The 25,991-nt window shown below is 44.6% G+C and overlaps 2 protein-coding genes across 2 annotated transcripts; both read right to left on the minus strand.

The window, feature by feature from the left end:
* Positions 1 to 1,722: 1,722 nt before the first annotated feature.
* Positions 1,723 to 5,390, minus strand: LOC310694998 (phospholipase A2, minor isoenzyme-like). Its single transcript, XM_083478959.1, has 4 exons — positions 5,244 to 5,390; positions 4,475 to 4,631; positions 3,633 to 3,760; positions 1,723 to 2,076 (listed from the first exon to the last, which is right to left on the minus strand). Exons 1-4 carry the CDS (start codon positions 5,278 to 5,280, stop codon positions 1,955 to 1,957), a joined length of 444 nt encoding a protein of 147 aa, XP_083335085.1. The 5' UTR covers positions 5,281 to 5,390; the 3' UTR covers positions 1,723 to 1,954.
* Positions 5,391 to 14,514: 9,124 nt separating this feature from the next.
* On the minus strand, positions 14,515 to 18,482 carry LOC310694995 (phospholipase A2, minor isoenzyme-like). The gene is made up of 4 exons (XM_083478955.1): positions 18,337 to 18,482; positions 17,429 to 17,585; positions 16,582 to 16,709; positions 14,515 to 14,865 (listed from the first exon to the last, which is right to left on the minus strand). The coding sequence occupies exons 1-4, from the start codon at positions 18,371 to 18,373 to the stop codon at positions 14,744 to 14,746; spliced, it is 444 nt and encodes a 147-aa protein (XP_083335081.1). The 5' UTR covers positions 18,374 to 18,482; the 3' UTR covers positions 14,515 to 14,743.
* Between the last annotated feature and the right edge of the window lie 7,509 nt (positions 18,483 to 25,991).

Raw genomic sequence — 25,991 nt, forward strand, 5'->3', positions numbered from 1 at the left:
GCGCTCGTCTCGCTTTACTGGCCGAGGGAGCTTCCAGGTCATGTGGCCAGCAGGACTAAGCCGCTTCTGGTGAACCAGAGCAGCGCACGGAAACGCCGTTTACCTTCCCGCCAGAGCAGTACCTATTTATCTACTTGCACTTTGACGTGCTTTCAAACTGCTAGGTTGGCAGGAGCAGGGACCGAACAACGGGAGCTCACCCCGTCGTGGGGATTCGAACCGCCAACCTTCTGATTGGCAAGTCCTAGGCTCTGTGGTTTAACCCACAGCGCCACCCGCGTCCCTATTAACAGATAAGGCTGGGACTATCCCATGCCTGACACTGAGAGGAGATATGATAGCCATCTTCAAATATGCTGTCACTTGGAAGATGGAGCAAGTTTGTTTTTTCCTGCTCCGGAAGGTAGGATTCGAACCAATGTCTTCAAGTTACAAGAAAGGAGATTCCGACTAAACATCAGCAGTGGAACGGTCTCCTTTGGAAGGTTGTGGATTCTCCTTCATTGGAGGTTTTTAAGCTGAGGTTGGGTGGCCACCTGTCATGGATGCTTTAGCTAAGATTCCTGCATTGCAGGGGGTTGGACTAGATGACCCTTGGGGTTCCCTTCCAACTCTACAATTCTATGATTCTGTGAAACCCTGGACTTGGAGAGCTGCTGCCAGCCAGTGTCTGCAGTGCTCAGCCAGATGGAATAACAGGCAGCCGACTTATACCGAGTCAGGCTTATTTAATTCAGCTGTGTCTTTTTTAGAACCATGAGGACTAGAATCTCCCATTTATTTTTAGGGGAAGGGCTGTAACTCAGTGGCAGAGCATCTGCCTTCCACGACGGTCCCAAGCGCAGCCCCCAGCAGCATCTCTAGATAGGGCCGGGAATGTCCCTTGCCTGAAACCCTGGAAAGCCGCTGCCAGTCAGTGTTTACAGTACTGAGCTAGATGGACTGTGGTGTGACTGGGTTAAGGCGGCTTACTGAGACAGAGAAAGGGTTGTGGCTCCATGGCAGATCAGGAGGGTCCCAGGTTCAAACTTGCCGGGTTTTCAGATCTACAGTCCTACCTGGAGATGCCATTTTGGCTAAACCTGAGGCCTTCTGGATGCAGAGCAGATGCTCTCCCACTTCACTCTGACCCTTCCTGTCCTCTCTGTGGCAGCAGGGCAGGCTGGCATCCCTCTGCAGGAGTTGGAAAAGGCATCTGTGTCAAGGCAATGGGTGTGCCTTTCCTCTTATGCAGAAAAGAGGAAACAGGCTTTGATGCTCCACACAAACATAAGAAGAGTCTGCTGGATCAGGCCAATGGCATTTCTAGTGCAGCATAAAGTCCTTACAGTGGCCAGGATGGTTAAGAAAGCCCAACAGAGACTCCATTTCCTCATAGTACAGTAGTACCTCGGGTTAAGTACTTAATTCATTCCAGAGGTCCGTTCTTCACCTGAAACTGTTCTTAACCTGAAGCACCACTTTAGCTAATGGGGCCTCCCGCTACCGCCACACGATTTCTGTTCTCATCCTGAAGCAAAGTTCGAAACCCGAGGTACTATTTCTGGGTTAGCGGAGTTGGTAACCTGAAGAGTATGTAACCTGAAGCGTATGTAACCCAAGGTACCACTGTATTAAATTAGTGCACCACCCTCCAACCGAAGATCACAGGGCAGTTCACGACATAAAAATACAAAACGAGGACAGAAGACTCCATTCACAAACACACACACCCTGCCCCAGTTTGTTTGTTTGTTTGTTTGTTCATTCATTTATTTATTATTCACACATTTAAAGGATTTCAGGGAATCACCCACCCACCAGCACACCTTCATAAAAAATCACACGAAACAATCCTCCTAAATTTGCAGCAGCAAACAAACTCAGCATGATGTTTTCTTTTAAGCCAGGTCTCCGATAGCTCCCCTTCTTGAGGAGCCTGCAAAGGGCCTTTTGAACTGGGTTGCCCCAAACATCACTTGCAGTATTTGCTGGTATCCAGGTTCTTGTAATCCTTGTTGTACGGAACCCCCGCAAAACAGATGGCTGCACTGCGGTCACAATTACAGATGAAAGCCTCACACTCGTTATTCTTTTCTGGAGAAAGAAGATTTGGGAGAAGACAGGGGAATCAGGAGTCCAGGTGCGCTTGAGCACAGGTAACCCACCCTCTCCCTTTTAGGAAAGTAGATACTGCCCACGACCTCCTGGGGACACAGTCCCCAAATACCTTTGAAACTGCCAGAGTTTAGGTTGGTTACCAGTGGACTTTTGAGTTTGATTCAAAGTGGTAGCACAAGCATATAACGTCGTAAGTGTCTTGGGACGCAAGTTAACCAAACAAGTCCCTTCCCCGATAACAACCATCAGCAGGTGAGGTCTCGGTGGCAGTGCCTCTGCCATGAGTGGTTGCTGACCCCCTCCCCCCGACAGGGCCTTTTCAGTGGTGGCTCCATGTTTGTGGAATGCCCTCCCTCTGGTGAGGATGCAGCTGCCTCCCTTGTTACTGACTTTCAAGGGGAATTTAAAAACATTCCTGTCCTCTGCTGGTTGGTTGAAGAATACTGTTCCTGGCAACCGACTTGCACCAACTTGACCAATTGCATCGTTCCCCCTGAAATAAATTCTGGCTATGCCCATGTTTGGGAGAGAGAATGGATGGATGTGTTTGCTATTGGGCTCCTTTGGGAGGAAGTGCAGAATATAAATTGAATGAATGAATGAATGAATGAATGAACGAGAACTTAAGAAAAGCCTGCTGAATCAGACCAATGGCCCATCTGGTCCACTATCCTGCTCTCACACTGCCTCTAACTGTGAAGGCAGAGCATAGCCAGTAGAGCTAATAGCCATTTATAGCCTCCTCCATGAATTTGCATGTTTTAAAGCTGTCTAGGTTGGTGGCTGTTATTGTCTCCTGCAGGAGGGAGTTCCATAGATTAACTATGTGTTGCACAAAGAGCTGCTTCCTTTTAGGTGTCCTGGATCTTCAACAGTGGTTCCACTAATCCACACAAACCCTTCAGCCTGAAATTGCCCTCATTCACTCACCCCCCTTGTAAGGCAGATCCAATTGACCTAAACGCTCGCACGCCAGTGTCTCTGTATCGTCCTCACATATTTTCCAACCACATCTGATTACTAATCATGCAAATAAACCAGAGTTTCCCAAACTTGGGTCTCCAGCTGCTTTTTGGACTACAACTCCCATCATCCCTGACTAGCAGGACCAGTGGCCAGGGACGATGGGAATGGTAGTCCATAAGCAGCTGGAGACCCAAGTTTGAGAAGCCCTGGCATAAACCTTTAACTATACCAGGCATTAGGAAACGGGCCTTCCAGGTGTTGCTGGATTCCAACTCCCATTAGCCAGAGCAGCCATGTCTGGAGGGCACCAGCTTGGGGAAAGGGGGGTCTGACAGCACAAGCCTGGGACCAGATCCAAGGTTATAGAATTGTAGTTGGTAGAAGGGACCCCAGGGGTCTTCTACAATCCAGGAATTGTATCTGAAGAATCCCTGAGAAGTGGCCATCCAAGCTATGTTTCAAAACCTCAAGTGAAAGAGAATCTGTTCCACTTGCGGGGAAGAAAGCATGTGCATTACCAACTGTGCCAGAGCCTCTGCTAAGCATGGTATATGAAGTGCCTTTACCTGTACAGGTGATTTCGGTGCCAGAGCAGGTGTAGGAGTAGGTCTTTGTGTAAGGATTGTCCAGGATGAAAGTGCAGTCCGGGTGCTTCTTGGCTGCGGAATAGCAGTTGTTGTGGATTTGGCAGCAGCTACTCAGGAAGCAGAAAGAAAAAGAAAAAGATTCAGAACGGTTCTCCCGGCGCCTGACACAAATTCAGAAAGCTTTCTTGCTGGAAGAGACCAAGCTCTCTACCTAATCCAGAGAGTGGCAAGGCATCCGGAAGAATTAAGAAGTCAAGACAACAGACTTTTTATAAAAGAATGGAAATGGTTTGCTGAATATTTGCAGATAAAATGTAAACAGATAAGAACATTGGCAGGATTATTGTAATCACTTGCAGTTTTATAAGTGTATATATTTGAAGCAGATAAATAAATGAGCAAATTAAGTGAATTTCAGATATGCAGAAGATATTAAAAATAAATTTAAAGAACTACAGAAAGAGGGGGGAAGGAAGTCAAGTTTTGAAACATTAAAATGGTCATGGTCATAAAATTAGTGAAATGTATAAACCTGTAGAGCATCAATATATACATATATTTTTTAAAAAGAGTGAGTGAGTGGCAAGGCAGGTTCTTCCCAGAAAATGGGCTTCTGCAACCGAATGCCTTTCAGGTGATTTGACTACAACTCCCATCGTGCTGCGCTGGCCAGGCCTGATGGGAGTTGTAGTCCAAAACATTTGGATGCCAGACAGTTGGGGATGTTTGCTCCAGACGGACCTACCTCATCTCAAAATCACAATGAGAATACACAATGCCGAGCAGAGGGTTTGAGTGCTTTAAGAAAGATGGCTGCTTACGTGTCCAGGGCATCCATTGGCGTCCCGCTGCCCCCCAAGCCGCAGTAGCAGCCGTAGTTGTTGTAATCCCTGAGGCGGTCACTGGATGGCATGGTGCATTTGATCATGTTACGGAATTGCCACAGGTTCCGGAGGACGGCAGCATGGGCAGTGCCCGCTAGGAAACAAAGCGACACACACTCACACAAAAACTTCTCAGAGGACGATGCATGATCAGAGAGCCTTTCGAAAGCTCCTGTGAGTACGTATCTTTCTTTGGATTTAGGTAGTTATTTCCACCTTTTCAATGGCTGTATGTTTAACTTTGCATTTCAGTTCCTTGTTTATTTTTTTATTTTTTATTATTTCCAAAACCAAAAAAAGAAAAATTACAAACATTAAATTCAACATCCATATTCATTTTCTAACATAAGCCTATTACATAATTAACTAAATTAAAGTATACCTAATTACTCTAAACTTCTCTTTGCTGTGTACAAATACAACACAGTTAGAAATTTTATGTTAAAGCTTTTATATTATAAATAATATTTCAAATTCCCCTATACCCCCCGTTCCCCTTCACCCATGTGTGATCTCAATATTTTTTTACTTCTTCCGTCTTGTTGTGTTGTTATAATTTTATCATTGTTCAATTGATTCTTTTATTATTGCCTTGCTTACCCCTGCACGTTTTACACATTTCAATTCCTTTGCTCTTTAAAATGTATTTATTTCATTTTGCATCTGCAAATCAAGGAATTCGCAACTTCACTGGGTTGCAACTCACCTGATGCCAGGAGAACTAGGAGGAGGGCGAGGTTCATTTCGTCAGGCGTCCAAGTCTTGGTGGCCGTCCTTCACTTCCCTGCATCTTTATACCCTGCCCTCCCCTTGGCACCTGGATCCGAAATAAGAGTGCCCTGTTTACCTTTCTATAAGCATCCTTCTTCCGTTAGAGGTTGACCGGGGTGGTGGCTTGAGTGTCAAGCAAGGCCAATGGAAAAGCAGCCGTTTCCCTATCCGGAGGCGGTGCGAACGGCAATGGCGGTCTCCTTCTCGCTGTGAAGGGGAAGCTCCACAGAAAAGGGTCGTCCGCTACGGCGAAGCGGAGACCCAAGTCAGAAACCCACAGGCAGCGTTAGCCTGTGGCCGTGGGACTCGGCAGGCACCATCAGCACCCCCCAAAACGTTGAAGGGACCCCATAAGGGGCTCCGGATCGTGGAAGGGCTGGCGCGGTGCTGTGAGTTGATCGCTCTTTCTGTGGAGTGAAGCCGCAAAGCTGCTGTCGGTGAGCACTGACCTCTTTCCTGGGAACATTCGGCTTAAAAAAGGAACAACCCGTGAGTAGGGGGAAAGCTTGAATTTGGGACTAAATTCTTTAAATTCGGCTACTGCGGGAGACGCAACCAGGAAGTCCGTCTCCCGGCGCTGTTTAACAGATCCAAAGCAAAGTGTCGGATCTTTCTAATACCTTTGAAGTTTGCTTTTAAAAAGGACTAATCCGTGCATCAAGTAACCTGATCTTGTTTTAACAACATCTGACTCTACTTTTATACCTTTTCACTTTTGGATGTTACTCTCCTCTTCCTTTGTTGATTTACAAACTTGTTTTTCAAGAAACCCCAGCAGTTGGGCTGCCAGACAGTTAACGCTGTCAGTTAATGGACTTGGCTATTGTTACATTGGATTGTTGCCTGTGCTGTTGAACCGATACATTGTTCTATGGAATCTGGCACTTTTTTGAGACATTGTAAATAACTCAAGGATTAACTCTGACTAGACTTAAAGAACTGAAGGACTTTTGGAATTTTGAAGCTGTTAGATACTGTTATAAGTACTTAAGGGACATTGGCTAGCTTGATGGAACTTTTATGAATAACAACTTTGTCTTTTCCCTTAAGACTTATTGAACTCCCTCTAGAGGAATTGTGGATTATAACTTTTGGGGAACTGTTTTTCCTTTTCCTCTTTGTTTACTTTTTGGCCTGTGGATTCTCATGGGAATAGCTCACTGACTGACCTTGGCACGTAGACAGAATTGGGATGAGTGGCACTGGGAGAACAAGATCAGCTAAAACTAAGACACAACAACAAACCACTGTAATCTCACATCTGCATAGAGCATCGGTTCCCACTGTACTGCCACAAGAGGAAGAATTAGAGCAGGCCGGGACAGAAGGAATGGCTACAGGAGGGGACACTGTACTTGATAAAATCTTTGAAAAACTGGAAGGCCTGAGTAGGCAAGTATCTGAACAATCATCTAAAATTGATAAAAACACAGCTAGTGTTGATAATTTGACTAAACAAGTGGCCTTAAATGCACAATCAATTGGGAAGTTGTTTGAAGCTACTACAGAAAATCGCAAAATAGCTGAAGAGGCCAAGCAGAAAGCAGAATCTGTATAAGAGGAGGTTAAACCTATGCGCAAGCAGATAGGTGAACAGCAGGCCTATCTGTCTATGATTGAATTACGAAGCAAGGAAAACAATCTGAGATTGAGGTCAGTTTCTGAGCTTGAAAAAGGGGACTTAATTGACTATTTTGGCCTTTGGAAGAAGAAAAAGACTTTAAAATTGTGAGTGCTTTTAGATTGGGAAAAACCGTGAGAAAGGGCAGGCCTAGAGACTGTTTGATTTCTTTGAGAACGAAGGAGGAAAGAGATAAGATATTGAGTTCACATTTTGAAAAATCTCTTGAAATTCAAGGTCTGAGAGTGGAAATCTACAAAGATATTCCAAAACATCTACTGGAACTTAGATCCTGCTACTCAGATCTTGTCAAACTGCTGAGAAGTAACTCAATCATTTTTAGGTGGGAGCTTCCCCAAGGACTATCTTTCAACTTTAGAGGGAAGAAAGTGAAAATCAGAACAGCTGAAGACAAGGATAAATTTTTGAGTGACTACGGTGAAGACCTTCAGAAAGGGACTGCGGAATTGGGAGCCTTGGGTTCCGGACTACCAGGATTGTTACATCCACCCCTGGGGCCTAAAGACCAGGAGAAAGAGACACCACCACAAAAGGCAGAATAGAGACGTTCAGGATGTCTCTGCAGCTTTTAAGTTGGAACATTAATGGCTGTAATTCCCCGGAAAAAAGGAAGAGGATCTTCCATTTATTAAAAAAGGAACAATTGGATATTATATGCCTGCAGGAAACACATGTGACTAGGCTCCATAGAAAAGTATTAGTCAATAAGAGACTAGGCCAGGAATTTATCTCATCGGATCGAGTGAAGAAAAGAGGAGTTGTGATCTATGCAAAGGAGAGCCTGTCACCAAAATTTCTTTTTAAAGATGAGCAAGGAAGAATTTTGGCAATTGAAGCACAAAAGGGGGAAAAAATTAATTTTGGGAATTTATGCTCCGAATGAGGGGAAATCGGAATTTTATAAGAAGCTGCACGAGACAATGCTGGACTATATAGACTATAACAACATCATTATGATGGGAGATATGAATGGGGTGGTGTCCACGAACATGGATAAAGCACAGAACCAAAGTTTGACAAAAGAAGGCAGACTACCAAAAACTTTTTTTGAACTAACTGACAATATGGACTTGATAGATATCTGGAGGACAAAGAACCCCTTGGAAAGAGAGGGGACATTCTTCTCTGAAGCCAAAATGACATGGACAAGAATCGACCAAATTTGGATAACTAGAGGACTGGCACCTAAGATTAGAAAGGTGGAGATCTGCCCAAAAACTTGCTCCGACCATAATGCAGTAAAGATGGAAATGAGACTAACTACAACCGGCTCCTTTAGATGGAAGATGAATGACACCTTATTTAGAGATCAAGAGACTGTTAAAAAGGCCCAAAAGACTCTGAGGGATTACTTTGAAATAAATTTGGGAACCACAGTGGAAAAAAGAGTAATCTGGGATGCAAGCAAGGAGGTTATGAGGGGGGTTTTGATACAACAGAATGCAATAAAGAGAAGAGCCCAGAATGAAAAAAAAGATAAGATTTTGGATAAAATAAAAGAGGGTGAGAAAAAGTTAAGATTGAAACCAAAGTCGCAGGAGATTCTGAGAGAAATTAAACTTTATCAAGCACAATATTCTAAATTGATAAATCAGGAAGTGGAATGGAAAATCAAACAAATGACTTTTGAATCAGCAAATAAATGTGGCAAACTGCTAGCTTGGCAGTTGAAAAAGAGACAAAAACTGAACACGGTTACTAACTTAGAAGTGGAAGGAAGAAATATCCAAAACCCTGAGGAGATTAGAAAATGCTTCCAGAGATACTTTAAACAACTTTACACCCAAGGGCCGCAAAAAGAGACTGAGATAGACCAATTTTTAAGAAACAATGGACTACCAAAATTATCTCAAGAGAATAAGATAATATTGAATTACAAAATAACTGAACAAGAAATTGAAGGTGCCATTCAGAGTATGCAATTGGGCAAATCTCCAGGGCCAGATGGGCTTACCTCCAAGTATTATAAGATCTTGAAAGACTATTTGATTCAACCTTTAAAGGAGGTTTGCAATGAGATTATGGAGGGGGAAAAGGCACCGGAGTCGTGGAAAGAAGCTTACATCACATTGATACCTAAATCTGAAACTGAAAATACACAACTTAAGAACTACCGTCCCATCTCCCTATTGAATGTGGATTATAAAATTTTTGCAGAAATTTTGGCAAATAGATTAAAAAGAGTGTTAAATGAAGTGATTCATAAGGACCAGGCAGGCTTTCTTCCAGGTAGACATTTGTCTGACAATACAAGGAACATTATTGACATCTTGGAACTTTTGCAGATGAATACCAATACAAGAGCAGTATTGATCTTTATTGATGCAGAGAAGGCCTTTGACAATATCTCATGGAAATTTATGAAGGGAAACCTTAGAGGGATGGGAGTGGGACGGGGGTTTGAAAATGGTATAGAAGCAATCTATTCAGAACAAAAGGCAAAATTGATAGTAAACAATGTGGTGACAGAAGAGTTTAAGATTGAAAAAGGAACACGACAGGGTTGTCCTATCTCCCCATTGTTATCTATTTCGGTCCTGGAGGTGCTCTTGAACATGATTAGAGAGGACCGGCTGGTTGAAGGAATTCAGGTCGGAGCTAAACAATATAAACTTAAAGCTTTTGCAGATGACCTTGTTTTGACACTACAGGAGCCGGAATCTAGTACGAAAAGGGTATTGGAACTGATTCAAGAATTTGGTCGGGTGGCGGGATTTAAATTAAACAAGCAGAAAACCAAGGTTTTGGGGGGAAAATTGACAAATGCAGAGAAAGAAAGGTTTCAGAAGGAGACAGATTTAAATGTGGTTAAGAAGGTGAAATACCTAGGGGTAAACATGACAGCAAAAAAATTGAATTTGTTTAAAGACAATTATGAAAAATGTTGGTCAGAAATCAAAAAGGATTTAGAAATTTGGTCAAGATTGAAACTTTCCTTGTTGGGTCGAATTGCTGTTATAAAAATGAATGTATTGCCAAAAATGTTGTTTTTGTTTCAGACCTTGCAGATTGTGGACAAGATGGAGTGTTTCAAGAAGTGGCAAAGAGATATTTCTAGGTTTGTCTGGCAGGGCAAAAAGCCCAGAATAAAATTTAAAATATTAACAGATGCGAAAGAAAGGGGGGGTTTGCACTGCCAGACATGAAATTGTATTATGAATCAGCAGCTTTTTGCTGGTTGAAAGATTGGCTACTTCTGGAGAACACTGATGTTTTGGATTTGGAAGGGTTCAATAATGTATTTGGGTGGCATGCATATCTGTGGTACAACAAGGTTAAAGCTCATAAAGCTTTCAAGAACCATATTGTCAGGAAGGCAGTGTTTAATGTCTGGATAAGATACAAAGATTTGTTAGAAAATAAGACCCCAAGGTGGTTGTCACCAATGGAAGCTAAGGCCCAGAAAAGACTCAATATGGAGGCCAATTGGCCAAAATATTGGGAAATAGTAGAAAAAGATGGAGACACATGGAGATTGCAGAGTTTTGAGAAATTAAAGGATAAAGTGTGAGACTGGCTACATTATGCTCAGATCAGGGAGGCTTTTAATTTGGATAAAAAAACAGGCTTCCAGGTGGAAAAATCAAAATTAGAAACAGAACTGTTAGAACCAAAAACTAAAGTGCTTTCAAAAATGTATAACTTGCTGTTAAAATGGAACACTCAGGATGAAACGGTTAAATCAGCAATGATAAAATGGGTGCAAGACATTGGTTATAATATTATGTTTGCTGACTGGGAACGGTTATGGATTGCCTTGGATGGATGCCTTGAAAGAAAATATTATGAAAATGATATATAGGTGGTACATGACCCCAGTCAAGCTTGCAAAAATATATCACTTGCCAGACAACAAATGTTGGAAATGTAAGGAAACTGAAGGAACATTCTTTTTTTTTTTTAATATTTATTAAAGTTTCAAAAAAAAAAGAAATATAAAATACAGAGAAAAAAGAAATAAAAAGAAAAAGAAAAAGAAAACACTTTATAAAGAAAACACAACCATTGTACAACAAATCATATCCATTTTGAACTTCCATCAACGTCGCTGACATCATTCATAATTATCCTTTTGGTACACATTTCATCTTTTTTTTCATATTGCCAATTATTTCACCCTTCCTCATAATCTCTACTAAACAATATTTATTGGTTCTTTACAAAGCCTGTTTGAATCCCACTAGCGTTATTTTTACAACATAATTATTTTCCAGATTACACACAAATTTCTCCCAGTCCTTTATGAATTTTTGATCCTTAGTATATCTGATTTTCCCTGTTAATTTATCCAATTCAGCGTATTCTGTCAATTTTATTCTCCACTCTTCTACCGTTGGGACCTCTTCCTGCTTCCACTTCTGGGCTAACACAATTCTGGCAGCTGTCACCGCATACTGAAAAAGTCTACAATCCTTTCTTTTGACGTCCTTCCCTACAATACCTAATAAAAATGCTTCTGGTTTTTTCACGAAAGTATACTTCAACATCTTTTTCATCTCATTGTATATCTCCTCCCAAAAGCTTTTAACTTTCTTACACTCCCACCACTGATGGAAGAAAGTCCCTTCTTTATGTCTACATTTCCAGCATTTGTTGTCCACCTTATACATCTTTTCCAATTTAGTGGGTGACAGGTACCATCTGTAGAGCATTTTCATTATATTTTCCCTCAGTGACATGCAAGCCGTAAATTTTATATTCTCTTTCCACAACCTTTCCCAATCCTCTAGTTGAACATTATAACCAAAGTCCCTTGCCCATTTTACCATCACCGCTTTCACCTCCTCATCCTTCGTGTACCACTCCAATAGTAATTTATACATTTTTGACAGATTTTTATATTCGTTATTTATTATCTCTTTTTGAAAGGTTGATTCTTTTTCTACATAATTTCTTTCCTTCAGCTCTTTTTTAAACATTTCATTTATCTGAAAGTAATGTAGCCAATCGTATGTTTACTCCTTAACTTGGTCATAAGGTTTTAATTTCCACTTCCCTCCTTCATTAATAACCATTTCTCCATAGTTTCCCCACTTCCCTCTCATATTGACTTTTTTTATACACATCATTTCTAACGGGGATAACCAGTGCGGGATTTTTGGTTCTAGTATGTTTTTATATCTATCCCAAACCTCTATTAGTGCACCTCTAAAAATATGATATGTAAATCCCTTATGTACCCTCTTTTTGTCACTCCATAGGTACGCATGCCACCCGAATTTATTGTTAAACCCTTCAAGATCTAATAGTTCCTTATTCTCCAACTTTACCCATTCTTTAACCCAGCACAAACATGCTGCCTCATAATAGAGTATCATATGAAACTGAAGGAACATTCTTTCACCTTTGGTGGACATGCCCAAAGGTTAAGGCTTTCTGGGAAATGATCTATAATGAGTTAAAAAAGGTATTTAAATATACCTTCCGTAAGAAACCAGAGGCCTTCCTTTTGGGCATTGTCGGCCAAATGGTGTTAAAGAAGGACCGAACTTTCTTTATGTATGCGACAACAGCAGCAAGAATACTCATCGCAAAGTATTGGAAGACTCAAGATTTGCCCACTCTGGAAGAATGGCAGATGCAACTGATAGACTACATGGAATTGGCAGAAATGACCGGCAGAATCCGAGACCTGGGAGAAGAGACAGTGGAAGAGGACTGGAAAAAATTCAAGGACTATTTGGAAAAGCATTGTAAACTGTATGAATGTTAAAATGATGCAGGATATAAAAACAACATGGCATTAGTAACCTAGTGGAAAGAAGTATGAAAATAACTGAACTATAAGAACAAGGATGAAATTTGAATAATATTATGTCAAGTTTAAATATTTTGAATATTTGATAACAAAAGGTAAAAGATGGAGACATAATTGTTGAAATGTACAATTTAAAACAAATTTTGAGAGAAGGTGAAGTATTGCGGAACATGATTTTGTAAGTAGGAACGCAGAAAAGGGAGACGTGAGGAAGTCATGAAAGAGGGTTATGGAAATAATATTTAAGAAAATGAACTATTTTCTTTTTTGTGCTTTTTTATGTATTTTTTATATGTATTTTAGCTAATGGGGCCTCCCGCTGCCGCCACACGATTTCTGTTCTCATCCTGAAGCAAAGTTCTTAACCCAAGGTACTATTTCTGGGTTAGCGAAGTCTGTATCCTGAAGTGTATGTAACCTGAAACATATGTAACCCGAGGTACCACTGTATTGCGGAAGAACAATGTCAGTCAACATTTGATGATCTCCTTCTACCGGTCAACAATAGAAAGTGTCCTTTCATACTGCATCACGATGTGATACGCTGGTTTGACATCATCTGATAGGAAGTGCCTACAGAGGGTGATGAATACAGCACAAGATATTATGGGCTGCCCGTGAATCCGCTGCATGAAATAGCGGAAGAATGTTGCCTCAGGAGAGTGACGGAAATTCTCAGGGATGATTCACACCCTGGCCAGCACTTTCTTGATCTCCTGCCCTCAGGCAGAAGATATAGAAGTAGGATTAACAGCTTCTGTCGGGGGCTGTTAGGCTGCTGAATGAAAAGATAACAACAGGGCAACTGACTTTCGGGTTCGGTGGGTGTGCGTCAGTAAACGAGGGGAATTAAGACTAAGAGAGCTGAGGGGGGGGGTGCTCGTGTAATCTCATTGTACACAAGTTGTACAAGTGACAATAAAGTATTTTAATTTCCAACCAGGTGCCTCCATAGGAAACCAGCAAGCAGGACTCGAACACCTGAACACTCTCATTTCCTGTAGTTTCTGGCAACTAGGATTCAGGAGCGGTGCTGTCTCCAACCTTGAAGCCTGAGCACACCCATCACAGCTAGTGGCTACTGATATCCCTCTCCTCCGTGAATTTGTCCAATCTTCTTTTAAAGCAATTCTATGAGTCTGAAGGGACGCGGGTGGCACTGTGGTCTAAACCATAGAGCCTAGGGCTTGCCAACCGGAAGGTCGGCAGTTCGAATCCCCACGACAGGGTGAGCTCCCGTTGCTCAGTCCCTGCTCCTGCCAACCTAGCAGTTCAAAAGCACATCAAAGTGCAAGTAGATAAATAGGCACCACTCCGGTGGGAAGGTAAACAGCGTTTCTGTGTGCTGCTCTGATTTGCAAAGAAATGGTTTAGTCATGCTGGCCACATGACCCGGAAGCTGTCTGTGGACAAACACCTGCTCCCTCGGCCTATAGAGCGAGATGAGTGCACAACCCGAGAGTCATCCGTGACTGGACCTAATGGTCAGGGGTACCTTTACCTATGAGTCTATAAGCCTCTAATGCTACAGCTTTTCTTCACAGGGCAGTCAATCCCCTTCATCATTTGCATTTCCCTTTTCTAAACCTTTTCCAACTCTACGATATCCTTTTTGAGGCAAGGCACCCAGAACTGCAGCTGCAACATAGATTTGTACGACAACCCTTTCATAGCAGCAGTTTTATTTTCCAATTCCTTTCCTAAGGATAACCCCTAGCATGGAATTATTTTATTACTCAGGGTGGAGGCAGGAGCCCCCTTGTGGTAGAAGACTCCATTCACAAACACACACACACCCTGCCCCAGTTTGTTTGTTTGTTTGTTCATTCATTTATTTATTATTCGCACATTTAAAGGATTTCAGGGAATCACCCACCCACCAGCACACCTTCATAAAAAAATCACACGAAACAATCCTCCTAAATTTGCAGCAGCAAACAAACTCAGCATGACGTTTTCTTTTAAGCCGGGTCTCCGATAGCTCCCCTTCTTGAGGAGCCTGTAAAGGGCCTTTTGAACTGGGTTGCCCCAAACATCACTTGCAGTATTTGCTGGTATCCAGGTTCTTGTAATCCTTGTTGTACGGAACCCCCGCAAAACAGATGGCTGCACTGCGGTCACAATTACAGATGAAAGCCTCACACTCGTTATTCTTTTCTGGAGAAAGAAGATTTGGGAGAAGACAGGGGAATCAGGAGTTCAGGTGCGCTTGAGCCCAGGTGACCCACCCTCTCCCTTTTAGGAAAGTAAATACTGCCCACGGCCTCCTGGGGACACAGTCCCCAAATACCTTTAAAACTGCCAGAGTTTAGGTCGGTTACCAGTGGACTTCTGAGTTTGATTCAAAGTGGTAGCACGAGCATATAACGTCGTAAGTGTCTTGGGACGCAAGTTAACCAAACAAGTCCCTTCCCCAATAGCAACCATCAGCATGTGAGGTCTCGGTGGCAGTGCCTCTGCCATGAGGCGTTGCTGACCCCCCTCCCCCCTGGCAGGGCCTTTTCAGTGGTGGCTCCATGTTTGTGGAATGCCCTCCCTCTGGTGAGGATGCAGCTGCCTCCCTCGTTGCTGACTTTCAAGGGGAATTTAAAAACATTCCTGTCCTCTGCTGGTTGGTTGAAGAATACTGTTCCTGGCAACCGAGAGATCACTGGATGAGAAAATGTTTTAAACTGTTTTTAGAATGTTTGGAAGCATGGGCATAGCCAGCAGGGTGCAGAGGGAGCAGCTGCCCCCCCCCAATCAAATAAAAAAAAATACTTAACTAATTGACCAATTGCATCGTTCCCCCTGATATAAATTCTGGCTATGCCCATGTTTGGGAGAGAGAATGGATGGATGTGTTTGCTATTGGGCTCCTTTGGGAGGAAGTGCAGAATATAAATTGAATGAATGAATGAATGAACGAATGAGAACTTAAGAGAAGCCTGCTGAATCAGACCAATGGCCCATCTGGTCCACTATCCTGCTCCCACAGTGGCCAGAAGCATCACTGTCTCTAACTGTGAAGGCAGAGCATAGCCAGTAGAGCTAATAGCCATTTATAGCCTCCTCCATGAATTTGCATGTTTTAAAGCTGTCTAGGTTGGTGGCTGTTATTGTCTCCTGCAGGAGGGAGTTCCATAGATTAACTATGTGTTGCACAAAGAGCTGCTTCCTTTTAGGTGTCCTGGATCTTCAACAGTGGTTCCACTAATCCACACAAACCCTTCAGCTTGAAATTGCCCTCATTCGCTCACCCCCCTTGTAAGGCAGATCCAATTGACCTAAACGCTCGCACGCCAGTGTCTCTGTATCGTCCTCACATATTTTCCACCCACATCTGATTTGTAATCATACAAATAAACCAGAGCTTCCCAAACTTGGGTCTCCAGCTGGTTTTTGGACTACAACTCCCATCATCCCTGGTTAGCAGGACCAGTGGCCAGGGACGATGGGAACTGTAGTCCATAAGCAGCTGGAGACCCAAGTTTGAGAAGCCCTGGCATAAACCTTTAACTATACCAGGCATTAGGAAAGGAAACAGGCCTTCCAGGTGTTGCTGGATTCCAACTCCCATTAGCCAGAGCAGGCATGATGGGAGTTGTAGTTCAGCCATGTCTGGAGGGCACCAGCTTGGGGAAAGGGGGGGGTCTGACAGCACAAGCCTGGGACCAGATCCAAGGTTATAGAATTGTAGAGTTGGTAGAAGGGACCCCAGGGGTCTTCTACAATCCAGGAATTGTATCTGAAGAATCCCTGAGAAGTGGCCATCCAAGCTATGTTTCAAAACCTCAAGTCAAAGAGAATCTGTTCCACTTGCGGAGAAGAAAGCATGTGCATTACCAACTGTGCCAGAGCCTCTGCTAAGCATGGCATATGAAGTGCCTTTACCTGTACAGGTGATTTCGGTGCCAGAGCAGGTGTAGGAGTAGGTCTTTGTGTAAGGATTGTCCAGGATGAAAGTGCAGTCCGGGTGCTTCTTGGCTGCGGAATAGCAGTTGTCGTGGATTTGGCAGCAGCTACTCAGGAAGCAGAAAGAAAAAGAAAAAGATTCAGAACGGTTCTCCCGGCGCCTGACAAAAATTCAGAAAGCTTTCTTGCTGGAAGAGACCAAGCTCTCTACCTAATCCAGAGAGTGGCAAGGCATCCGGAAGAATTAAGAAGTCAAGACAACAGACTTTTTATAAAAGAATGGAAATGGTTTGCTGAATATTTGCAGATAAAATGTAAACAGATAAGAACATTGGCAGGATTATTGTAATCACCTGCAGTTTTATAAGTGTATATATTTGAAGCAGATAAATAAATGAGCAAATTAAGTTAATTTCAGATATGCAGAAGATATTAAAAATAAATTTAAAGAACTACAGAAAGAGGGGGGGAAGGAAGTCAAGTTTTGAAACGTTAAAATGGTCGTAAAATTAGTGAAATGTATAAACCTGTAGAGCATCAATATATACATATATTTTTTAAAAAGAGTGAGTGAGTGGCAAGGCAGGTTCTTCCCAGAAAATGGGCTTCTGCAACTGAATGCCTTTCAGGTGCTTTGACTACAACTCCCATTGTGCTGCGCTGGCCAGGCCTGATGGGAGCTGTAGTCCAAAACATTTGGAAGCCAGACAGTTGGGGACGTTTGCTCCAGCAGGACCTACCTCATCTCAAAATCACAATGAGAATACACAGTGCCGAGCAATGAGAATACACAATGCCGAGTGCTTTAAGAAAGATGGCTGCTTACGTGTCCAGGGCATCAATTGGCGTCCCGCTGCCCCCCAAGCCGCAGTAGCAGCCGTAGTTGTTGTAATCCCTGAGGGGGTCACTGGATGGCATGGTGCATTTGATCATGTTACGGAATTGCCACAGGTTCCGTAGGACGGCAGCATGGGCAGTGCCCGCTAGGAAACAAATAATAATAATAATAATAATAATAATAATAATAATAATAATAATAATAATTTTTTTTTATTTATACCCCGCCCTCCCCAGCCAAGGCCGGGCTCAGAGCGGCTTACAAGCAATAATAAAAACAAGATGAATGATTACAACTTAAAAACAAAAATAAAATACAACATTAAAATAATGGAACAATAAAAATAACTAACTGACCAATCGCATCGCAGATTCTGCACCCCCAACAAAAGTCCTGCCCCCCAACATAAATCCTGGATACACCCATGCTTCAAGAGGTACACAGAATGGTGATTCATAGGCCAGGGTGCTTTAAATATTATAAAACTCTTGCTCGGGGCAAATTGTATCCAATGATTTCAAAGAAAAGCAAGAAGACTGTCTTCCAGTCTTTTAGAAATTTCCCCCATGAAGGGGCTTGTGCAATATTACAGAGATTAGATCACACACAGCAGTTTGCACTCCAAATACTTGTGATTGCAATATTTCACTTGCAAAAAATGGGGAGTTCCAAAGTGGAAGGAGGAAGGAGCCACCAAGACGACTTTTTTTTTGCTTTTTAAAGGCACCCATTGTCTGAACCAGACATACAGATGGTTTCCTCTAAATCCACAAGTTTATTGAACCACCCAAATAGCAAAAAAAAACCCAACAACCCTAAAAAAACCCATCTTTCCAGGCCGATCAGAATGCATCTGCAAAGCAAGGAATTCGCAACTTCACTGGGTTGCAACTCACCTGATGCCAGGAGAACTAGGAGGAGGGCGAGGTTCATTTCGTCAGGCGTCCAAGTCCTAGTAGCCGTCCTTCACCTCCCTGCATCTTTATACCCTGCCCTCCCCTTGGCACCTGGATCCGAGATAAGAGTGCCCTGTTTACCTTTCTATAAGCATCCTTCTTCCGTTAGAGGTTGACTGGGGTGGTGGCTTGAGTGTCAAGCAAGGCCAATGGAAAAGCAGCCGTTTCCCTTTCCAATACGCAGCTTAGCCTTCGCTAGAGAGGAATCTCGTTTCACAAACACCCTTTTAAAAACATAACCCTGGTGGTTTTTCCACCACCCTGTGCTCTAGGTGGGGCTACCTTTGAAGGTGACCCGGAAACTACAGTTAATCCAGAATGCGGCAGCTAGACTGGAGACTGGGAGCGGCCGCCGAGACCACATAACACCGGTCTTGAAAGACCTACATTGGCTCCCAGTACATTTCCGAGCACCATTCAAAGTGTTGCTGCTGACCTTTAAAGCCCTAAACGGCCTCGGTCCAGTATACCTGAAGGAGCGTCTCCACCCCCATCATTCCGCCTGGATGCTGAGGTCCAGTGCCGAGGACCTTCTGGCGGTTCCCTCACTGCGAGAAGTGAGGTTACAGGGAACCAGGCAGAGGGCCTTCTCGGTAGTGGCACCCACCCTGTGGAATGCCCTCCCACCAGTTGTCAAAGAGAAGAACAACTACCAAATTTTTAGAAGACATTTGAAGGCAGCCCTCTTTAGGGAAGCTTTTAATGTTTAACAGACTATTGTATTTTAATGTTTTGTTGGAAGCTGCCCAGAGTGGCTGGGGAAACCCAGCCAGATGGGCCGTGTATAAATAATAAATTCTATTCTATTCTATTCTATTCACCACTTGATTCAAGCTGGGACTCAACCCACATAGCCAGTTTTTGCAGCCAGGACTAATCTTGGAAGGAATAGCAAAGGAGAACAGTTGCTGGATGCAAAACAGCTTAAATTAGGATTCCTGGGCAACGGGCAAAGCAAATCCCAAATTCCTCCTGCCCCAGGTTGTCTGTTTTAGAACTATAAGGACCAGTTTGCCCCTGCTAGCCTCCCCCAGTTTTTTCCTAACCTAAGTGGAGGTGCCAGGATTGAACAAGAGAGCCCTCCCAACTGATGGAAGGCACTGATGGTGCCAGACAATCATCATCATCATTTTATTATTTGTACCCTGCCCATCTGACTGGGTTGCCCCAACCACTCTGGGTGGCTAGAGAAGGATGGTCTGTTCAGTCTCTCCAAGGCCTCATTACAAGTGGGTACACATGTTCAACCATTAACCACCGTCTTGGAACCTACAATCAAAAAGCAAGGCCTTGATGCCACCAGGGGCTGCTCAGTTGGCACTGACCTGTGACGGGGCCTTTTCGGTGGTGGTTCCCCGGTTCTGGAATGCTCTCTTTGGTGAGGTCTGCATGCCTGTCTCATTACTGACATTCAGGATGGATTTGAAAACATCTTTTTGCCCGGGCATTTGATGGCTGATATGCACTGTTTCTGGAAACTCTGAGATCATGGAATGAAGTGTTTAAAACTGTTTTTTAGAATGTTTTAAGAATGCTCTATTTTTTTATAAAAAATATGTTTTACTATGGCTGTGTTTGCCATGCTGGACTCCTTCAGAAAGAAGGGTGGCATATCCATTGAATGAATGATAGAAATATAAAAGGTAAAGGTACCCCGACTCTGGGGTTGCGGTGCTCATCTCGCTTTATTGGCCGAGGGAGACGGCGTACAGCTTCCGGGTCATGTGGCCAGCATGACTAAGCCGCTTCTGGCAAACCAGAGCAGCGCACAGAAACGCTGTTTACCTTCCCGCTGGAGCAGTACCTATTTATCTACTTGCACTTTGACGTGCTTTTGAACTGCTAGGTTGGCAGGAGCAGGGACCGAGCAACGGGAGCTCACCCCGTTGCGGGGATTCGAACCGCCGACCTTCTGATCAGCAAGCCCTAGGCTCTGTGGTTTAACCCACAGCGCTCTACCACAAACCTTTGGGGCCTCTTGAACTTTTCCATTCATGCCGCTTAAGAAATGATATTGTGGATCCGACCGCCAACACAGCGAAATCATTTCAAGTACACCTGGCCACATGAAATAGGCTGCCATCAATTTGAGAATTTATTTTCAGAATCACACGAGATTTTATCTGTTCTTTAATTCCATGTCTATCTCACCTTTCATCCAGGGAGCTCAAGATGGCCTAGAGAGTTCTCCTGCTCTCCATTCTATTCTCAAAACAACCCTGTGAGGTAGGGTGGGTTTTAGAGTTAGTGACTGCCTGACGCAAGGTCACCCAGTGAGATTCACGGCCAAGTCAGGATCCGAGCCCTGGTCTCTCCCAGGGCCTAGTCCAGCACTCTAACCACTATTCCACGCTAGCTCCCATTGGCCTTGGCTGCGACAAAAGCAACCCCAAGATTTATGCCACAAGGTGCCATAGGAAGGCACTGGAGATAGTAAAAGATCCATCGCATCCTGGTCACTGTCTCTTCGAGCTCCTGCCGTCGGGACGGAGATACAGGACGATGAAGACGAGAACGAGCCGTCTTAAGAACAGCTTCTTCTCCAGAGTGATCTCGGCCCTGAATGGGAAGCCCAGACTTTGAAAGTCATCTAATCTCCCTTGCTGTATTATACTGTATTGTTTAATTAGTGTTTTTATGGAGCAGTCAAGTAATTTCGTTGTCCCCGAAGGGGGCAATGACAATAAATATATTATTATTATTAAAAAAAAAAGATGGCTTGGGTGCTTGGCAAGCACTCCACACACACACACACACACACACACAGCACTTAAGCTGCATTCTGCTGGCTAATGACACCTGTGCAAATGGAAATCATTCGTAAATTGATTGTGCGAAAATCAACAGGTGCCCCCCCCCACACACACACATTACCGCTGTGCCAGGCTAAAAGGGAAGGAGAAACGGCTGTTTTTAAAACGCCTCCGATTGGGCAACTCACTCCAGCTTAGGGTCAACAGCAGACCCACCACGTGGCTATTCCTCAGTTCCAAGAATGTCCTCGTTTCCCGGTACTAAACAGCACATCAGCTCGAGTGGCCAGGAGGGCCTGCTCTCAGGACATTGGCGGCTACCCAGATTTCCAAGACGTAACAGGACACTGGCGGCAATCCAGTTACACTCCTTCTGCAGACCCCAAGCCCTGGGAGAGCAGCACTTGCGAAGGAGCAGGCTGGCTCAAGGGTTTGGGAGGAGGCGGAAATGCGCGCCTATTGATTTCAATGGGGCTTGTGCAGGCGGAATATTTTCATTTACAGTGATACCTCGGGTTAAGTACTTAATTCGTTCCGGAGGTCCGTTCTTAACCTGAAACTGTTCTTAACCTGAAGCACCACTTTAGCTAATGGGGCCTCCAGCTGCTAATGCGCCGTCGGAGAACAATGTCTGTTCTCCTCCTGAAGCAAAGTTCTTAACCCGAGGTACTGTTTCTGGGTTAGCGGAGTCTGTAACCTGAAGCGTATGTAACCTGAAGCGTATGTAACCCAAGGTACCACTGTATTAAATTGGTGCACCACCCTCCAACCGAAGATCACAGGGCAGTTCACGAAATAAAAATACAAAACGAGGACAGAAAATGTGTAACAAAACAAAAAGGAACCAATAAGCACCCCCACAAAATCACCGGGTGACCTTGGGAGCCAGTCACTCTCCTCTCCGCAGGGTTGTTGTGAGGAAAAATGGGGTTTTGCCTTTTATTATAGTGTTTCTGCTTTGAAATATGCTGGTCATCAAAGATGGAGGCCTTGATCTGCCCCAGGAGTTGGGAAACCGCAGCCCTCCAACTTCCATCAGCTCCAGCCAGCATGGCCAGTGGTCAGGGATAATTGAGGCCCATAAGTTGCCACTTTGTGACTGATTCTTCTGCTTCTTGGCTTTCTTCAGGGTTTGGAGTCTCAGGTAGAAAATATCAAATGCCATTGGACCATCGCCACCACACCACAACATAGGAACTTAGCGAGGCTGCCTGTTACCTGTCAGATCACTGATCCATCTAGCTTAGTGCTGCCTACACTGGCTGGCAGTGGGTCTCCAGGGCTTCAGACAGGGGACATTGAAGATGCTGCCGGGGACTTAACTTGGGGCCTTCTGCATGCGAGGCAGGTGCTCTGTCTCCGAGTCACAGCCCTTCCCCTCATCCTTTCTGGTTTCTAGAAGCTCAGGAACACAGTGGAACATGTTGGTTCGTCTAGTTCAGTGATGTCAACACTGGCTGGCAGCAGCTTTCCCAGGTTTCAGATCTATTCCCAGCTCTACCTGGAGGTGCCAGAGATTGGAGCAGGGACCTTCAGCAGGCACTCCGCCACTGAACAATTGCCCTTTCCAATCAGGAACACAGGAAGCTGCCCTATGCTGAGGTAGGCCACTGGCCTATTGAGCTTACACTGACTGGCAGCAGCTCTCCAGAATCTCAAGCAGTTTACCTGGAGATGCTGGGATTCGAACTGGGAACTTTCTGTATGCAGAGATGTTTTGCCACTGAGCCACACCCCAACAGCCCATTCTCCCTGCAGGGAGATTTCTAGATGCAAACTCCGCACACTTCCATGGCAGCATTCGCCCACTTCCAAACCACACCAACAAAGCCAAAAGCCGTTTTCAAATAATTTATTAGGAATTTAAAACTGAAAATCTGGAAAAAGGGGTTACAGGTATGGAGAGAGAACATTGACGTATAATAAAACTGGCTTAATAAAAACCACAGCTTTATTTTTTTTTCTCTTAAAAAAAAAAAGAACAGACACAGCAGCAGTAGCTCCCCCCCCCAAATCACAGGCCCTCCCACCCCCTGACACCTGGGCTATTGCCAAGAGAGTCGCAAACTCCGGATCTTGGTGGCGCCGCAGGTAAGGGACGTGGTCGGAGAAGCAGCTCAGCGCGTGTACCGAGGGGGGAGGCACGGCTGTGTGTGTCCCCCCACCCCCTCTGCAGCCCCCCAAGGCTGAAGACTCGAGAATAAAAATAAACCCAATAAATTGCGGCTGCAGTTTCGCTTCTTCTTTTTTTAAAAAAAGGACATACAGACTCGTCTCAGTAACAAAAATTATTGCTTTGTGTTTCCAGTACTAATTCGCTAAGTTATCCCACCCCACCCCCGCTCCTTCCCTCTCCACCCCCCCCGCCCCGCAAAAAAAGAAGAAAAAGAATAAAAAAAGAGAACTCTCCCAATATTTATGACCTGCTTCAGGTGGGGACTTGGGGTTTGAGGACAAGGCAGCGAGGACATCACCCCAAAGAGAGGGAGGGGGGCATGAGGCAGAGAGAAAGAGAGAGAACAGAAAGGGGTGGCGGATGCTGATGAGCAGTCAAAAGGCTTCACACCTGGACTGTTCCACTTCAGGATGCAGGGGGGCTGCCTTATACAGAATCATCTCCTCAGTATTGCCTACACTGACTGGCAGTGGCTCTCCCGTGTCTGAGGCAGGGGTCTCTCCCAGTCTTGCCCAGAGATGCCATTGGGGACAGAACCTGGGACCTTCTGCATGCAAAGTGCTCTGCCGGTGACCTAGGGCCCTTCTTTTGACAAGGTGCTAGTCCTCATGGTTCCGAGTTAAACAGCAGCATAGGAAGCTGCCTTATTCCAGGTCAGGCCATTGGTTCGTCTAGCTCAGTACTGTCCACACTGGCAGCGGAGTCCCTCCTAGCCCTGCCCCACAGGATTACATGCCAAGGATGCAAAGTGGATGCTTCTGCCGCTTGGGTTTGGAGGTTCCAGTTAAGGAAATCTTCCCTAGTGACATGAAATCAGCAGGTGAAGGAGGGCTGGGGTACATCACAAAGAACGGCGCACTGGTTTTCTATATGCATAAGAATGTATGAAGAGCCCTGCAGATGGATCAGACCCAAAGGCTCATCTAGTCTGGCCTCTTTGTTCTCACAGTAGAGCCAAATGCCCCAAAGAACCTAATAATTTAGATAGACTGTCTCTGGACCTGGAGGCTCCATAAGAACACAAGAAGAGCCCTGCTGGATCACGCCAAAGGGGGCCCATCTGGTCCAGCCACCTGCCCTCACAGTGGCCATCCAGGTGCCTCTTTGGGGAAGCACGTAGGCAGAACCTGAGCGCAGGAATAACTTTCCTCACCTGCGTTCACTGCTTCCAACAGTGGAGGTAAAACACAGCAGCTATTAGTCTTCTACAGCTTTATCCTCCATGGAGTCCCCCCCGCAAATAAAGCAGCATTAAAACATGCACTCTGAAGTGAGTGCAGGGATAAGGGACATCTGTTTCCCTCCAGATGTTGCTGGACTCCCAACTCTGGGCAGCCCCTGCAGGCTGCATGAAGTTTAAGCTGATCCTGGTCAAACAGGTTCTGTAGGCTTCTGGTCATTTCAAAAACCTGCTCGACCGAAGTTGTTATAGCAGGACAAAGGAACCCCCCAGGAAATGACGCCGGCTCTTTTCTGCTACTTTCAACGCTGTTTGGGAAATGGTCACTAGTCACCAGTCTTGAGGAAGCAAAGATTCTGTTTTGGGCATTGTTGTGTGTCCAGACTTCCACAACCTGGTGTGCTCTGCATTTCTTTTGGACGAAAATTGCCATCAGCCTCCAGCCAGCATGGAAATGCTAGAGTAGATGCCGTGGTCGTATTGGCAGAGGGCTGACGCAGCCCAAAACATCTGGAGGGCACCAGGTTGGGGAAGGCTGGATTTGTCTCTTGCTCATAGGGGCTAAGTTTGAGGAAAGGCGCTAAAAAAATTATTATTATTATTATTTGACTTAAGATGAAGCTGTGTTTTATTTTCCCTGGGCATAAGTGTCAGACTGCATCTTAAGAAAAGGCTCAGACAAGGTCTTTGGTTCAAGTTTAAACAGATTTCAGACCCAGCCCCGGAAGAGGAAAATTTAAGCTCCCCGCCTCCGCAACAAAAGGGTATTGATTTATTGCAACTGGAAATTCTCACCCATGAAGTATTGCATTACACATGTAAAGAGGAAATGGAGCCTGCAACTAAGTATGCACACACCAAGAGGAAGCTGCAAGCAAGGGATGGATGGAGTGCTGCTTGAAACAGAGTCAGACCCTTAGTCCATGTAGCTCAGTATTGTCTGCACTGACAGGCAGAGGCTCTCAATGGTTTGGGACAGGAGCCTTAGTTCTACCTGGCAATGGTGGGGGGGGGGGGATTGGACCCGAGACAGTCTGCATGCAAAGCAGATGCTCTCTATCACGGCCCTTACCCAAACTGCACATTTGCCACACCTGCACGATGTGGAGGCACCTTTTAACGCTGCCTAAGTAATGCAATGGGCAGAGAGACCCTCTGCTGGTTGGCTGTGCGGGAGAAAGGGGCCAGGAAAGAGGAACCTGAGACAAGTGGGATTTTGCACATTCCCCCCCAAACATATATAGATCAATTTTCTCTTGCCACCTCAAAGAGGCTCAGCAGATTCTACAGCTTCCTTCCTTGCCAAAGTGGCAATTCTTTGAAGGGTGGGCCCAAGGCATTTCCGTCCCGCCAAAATGTAGATGACACAACACCCATCCACACCATTCCCTACATGCAATAGATCCAGAAGGAAGGTCCCTGGCACAAGCCTCCCTGAAAGGAACAGCTGTGAAAGAGCCCTTCAGTTAGTAGGCAGAACGCAGTG

Source organism: Podarcis liolepis, assembly GCF_965112155.1.
Source record: "Podarcis liolepis genome assembly, chromosome: 15".
Classification (NCBI taxonomy): Eukaryota; Metazoa; Chordata; class Lepidosauria; order Squamata; family Lacertidae; genus Podarcis; species Podarcis liolepis.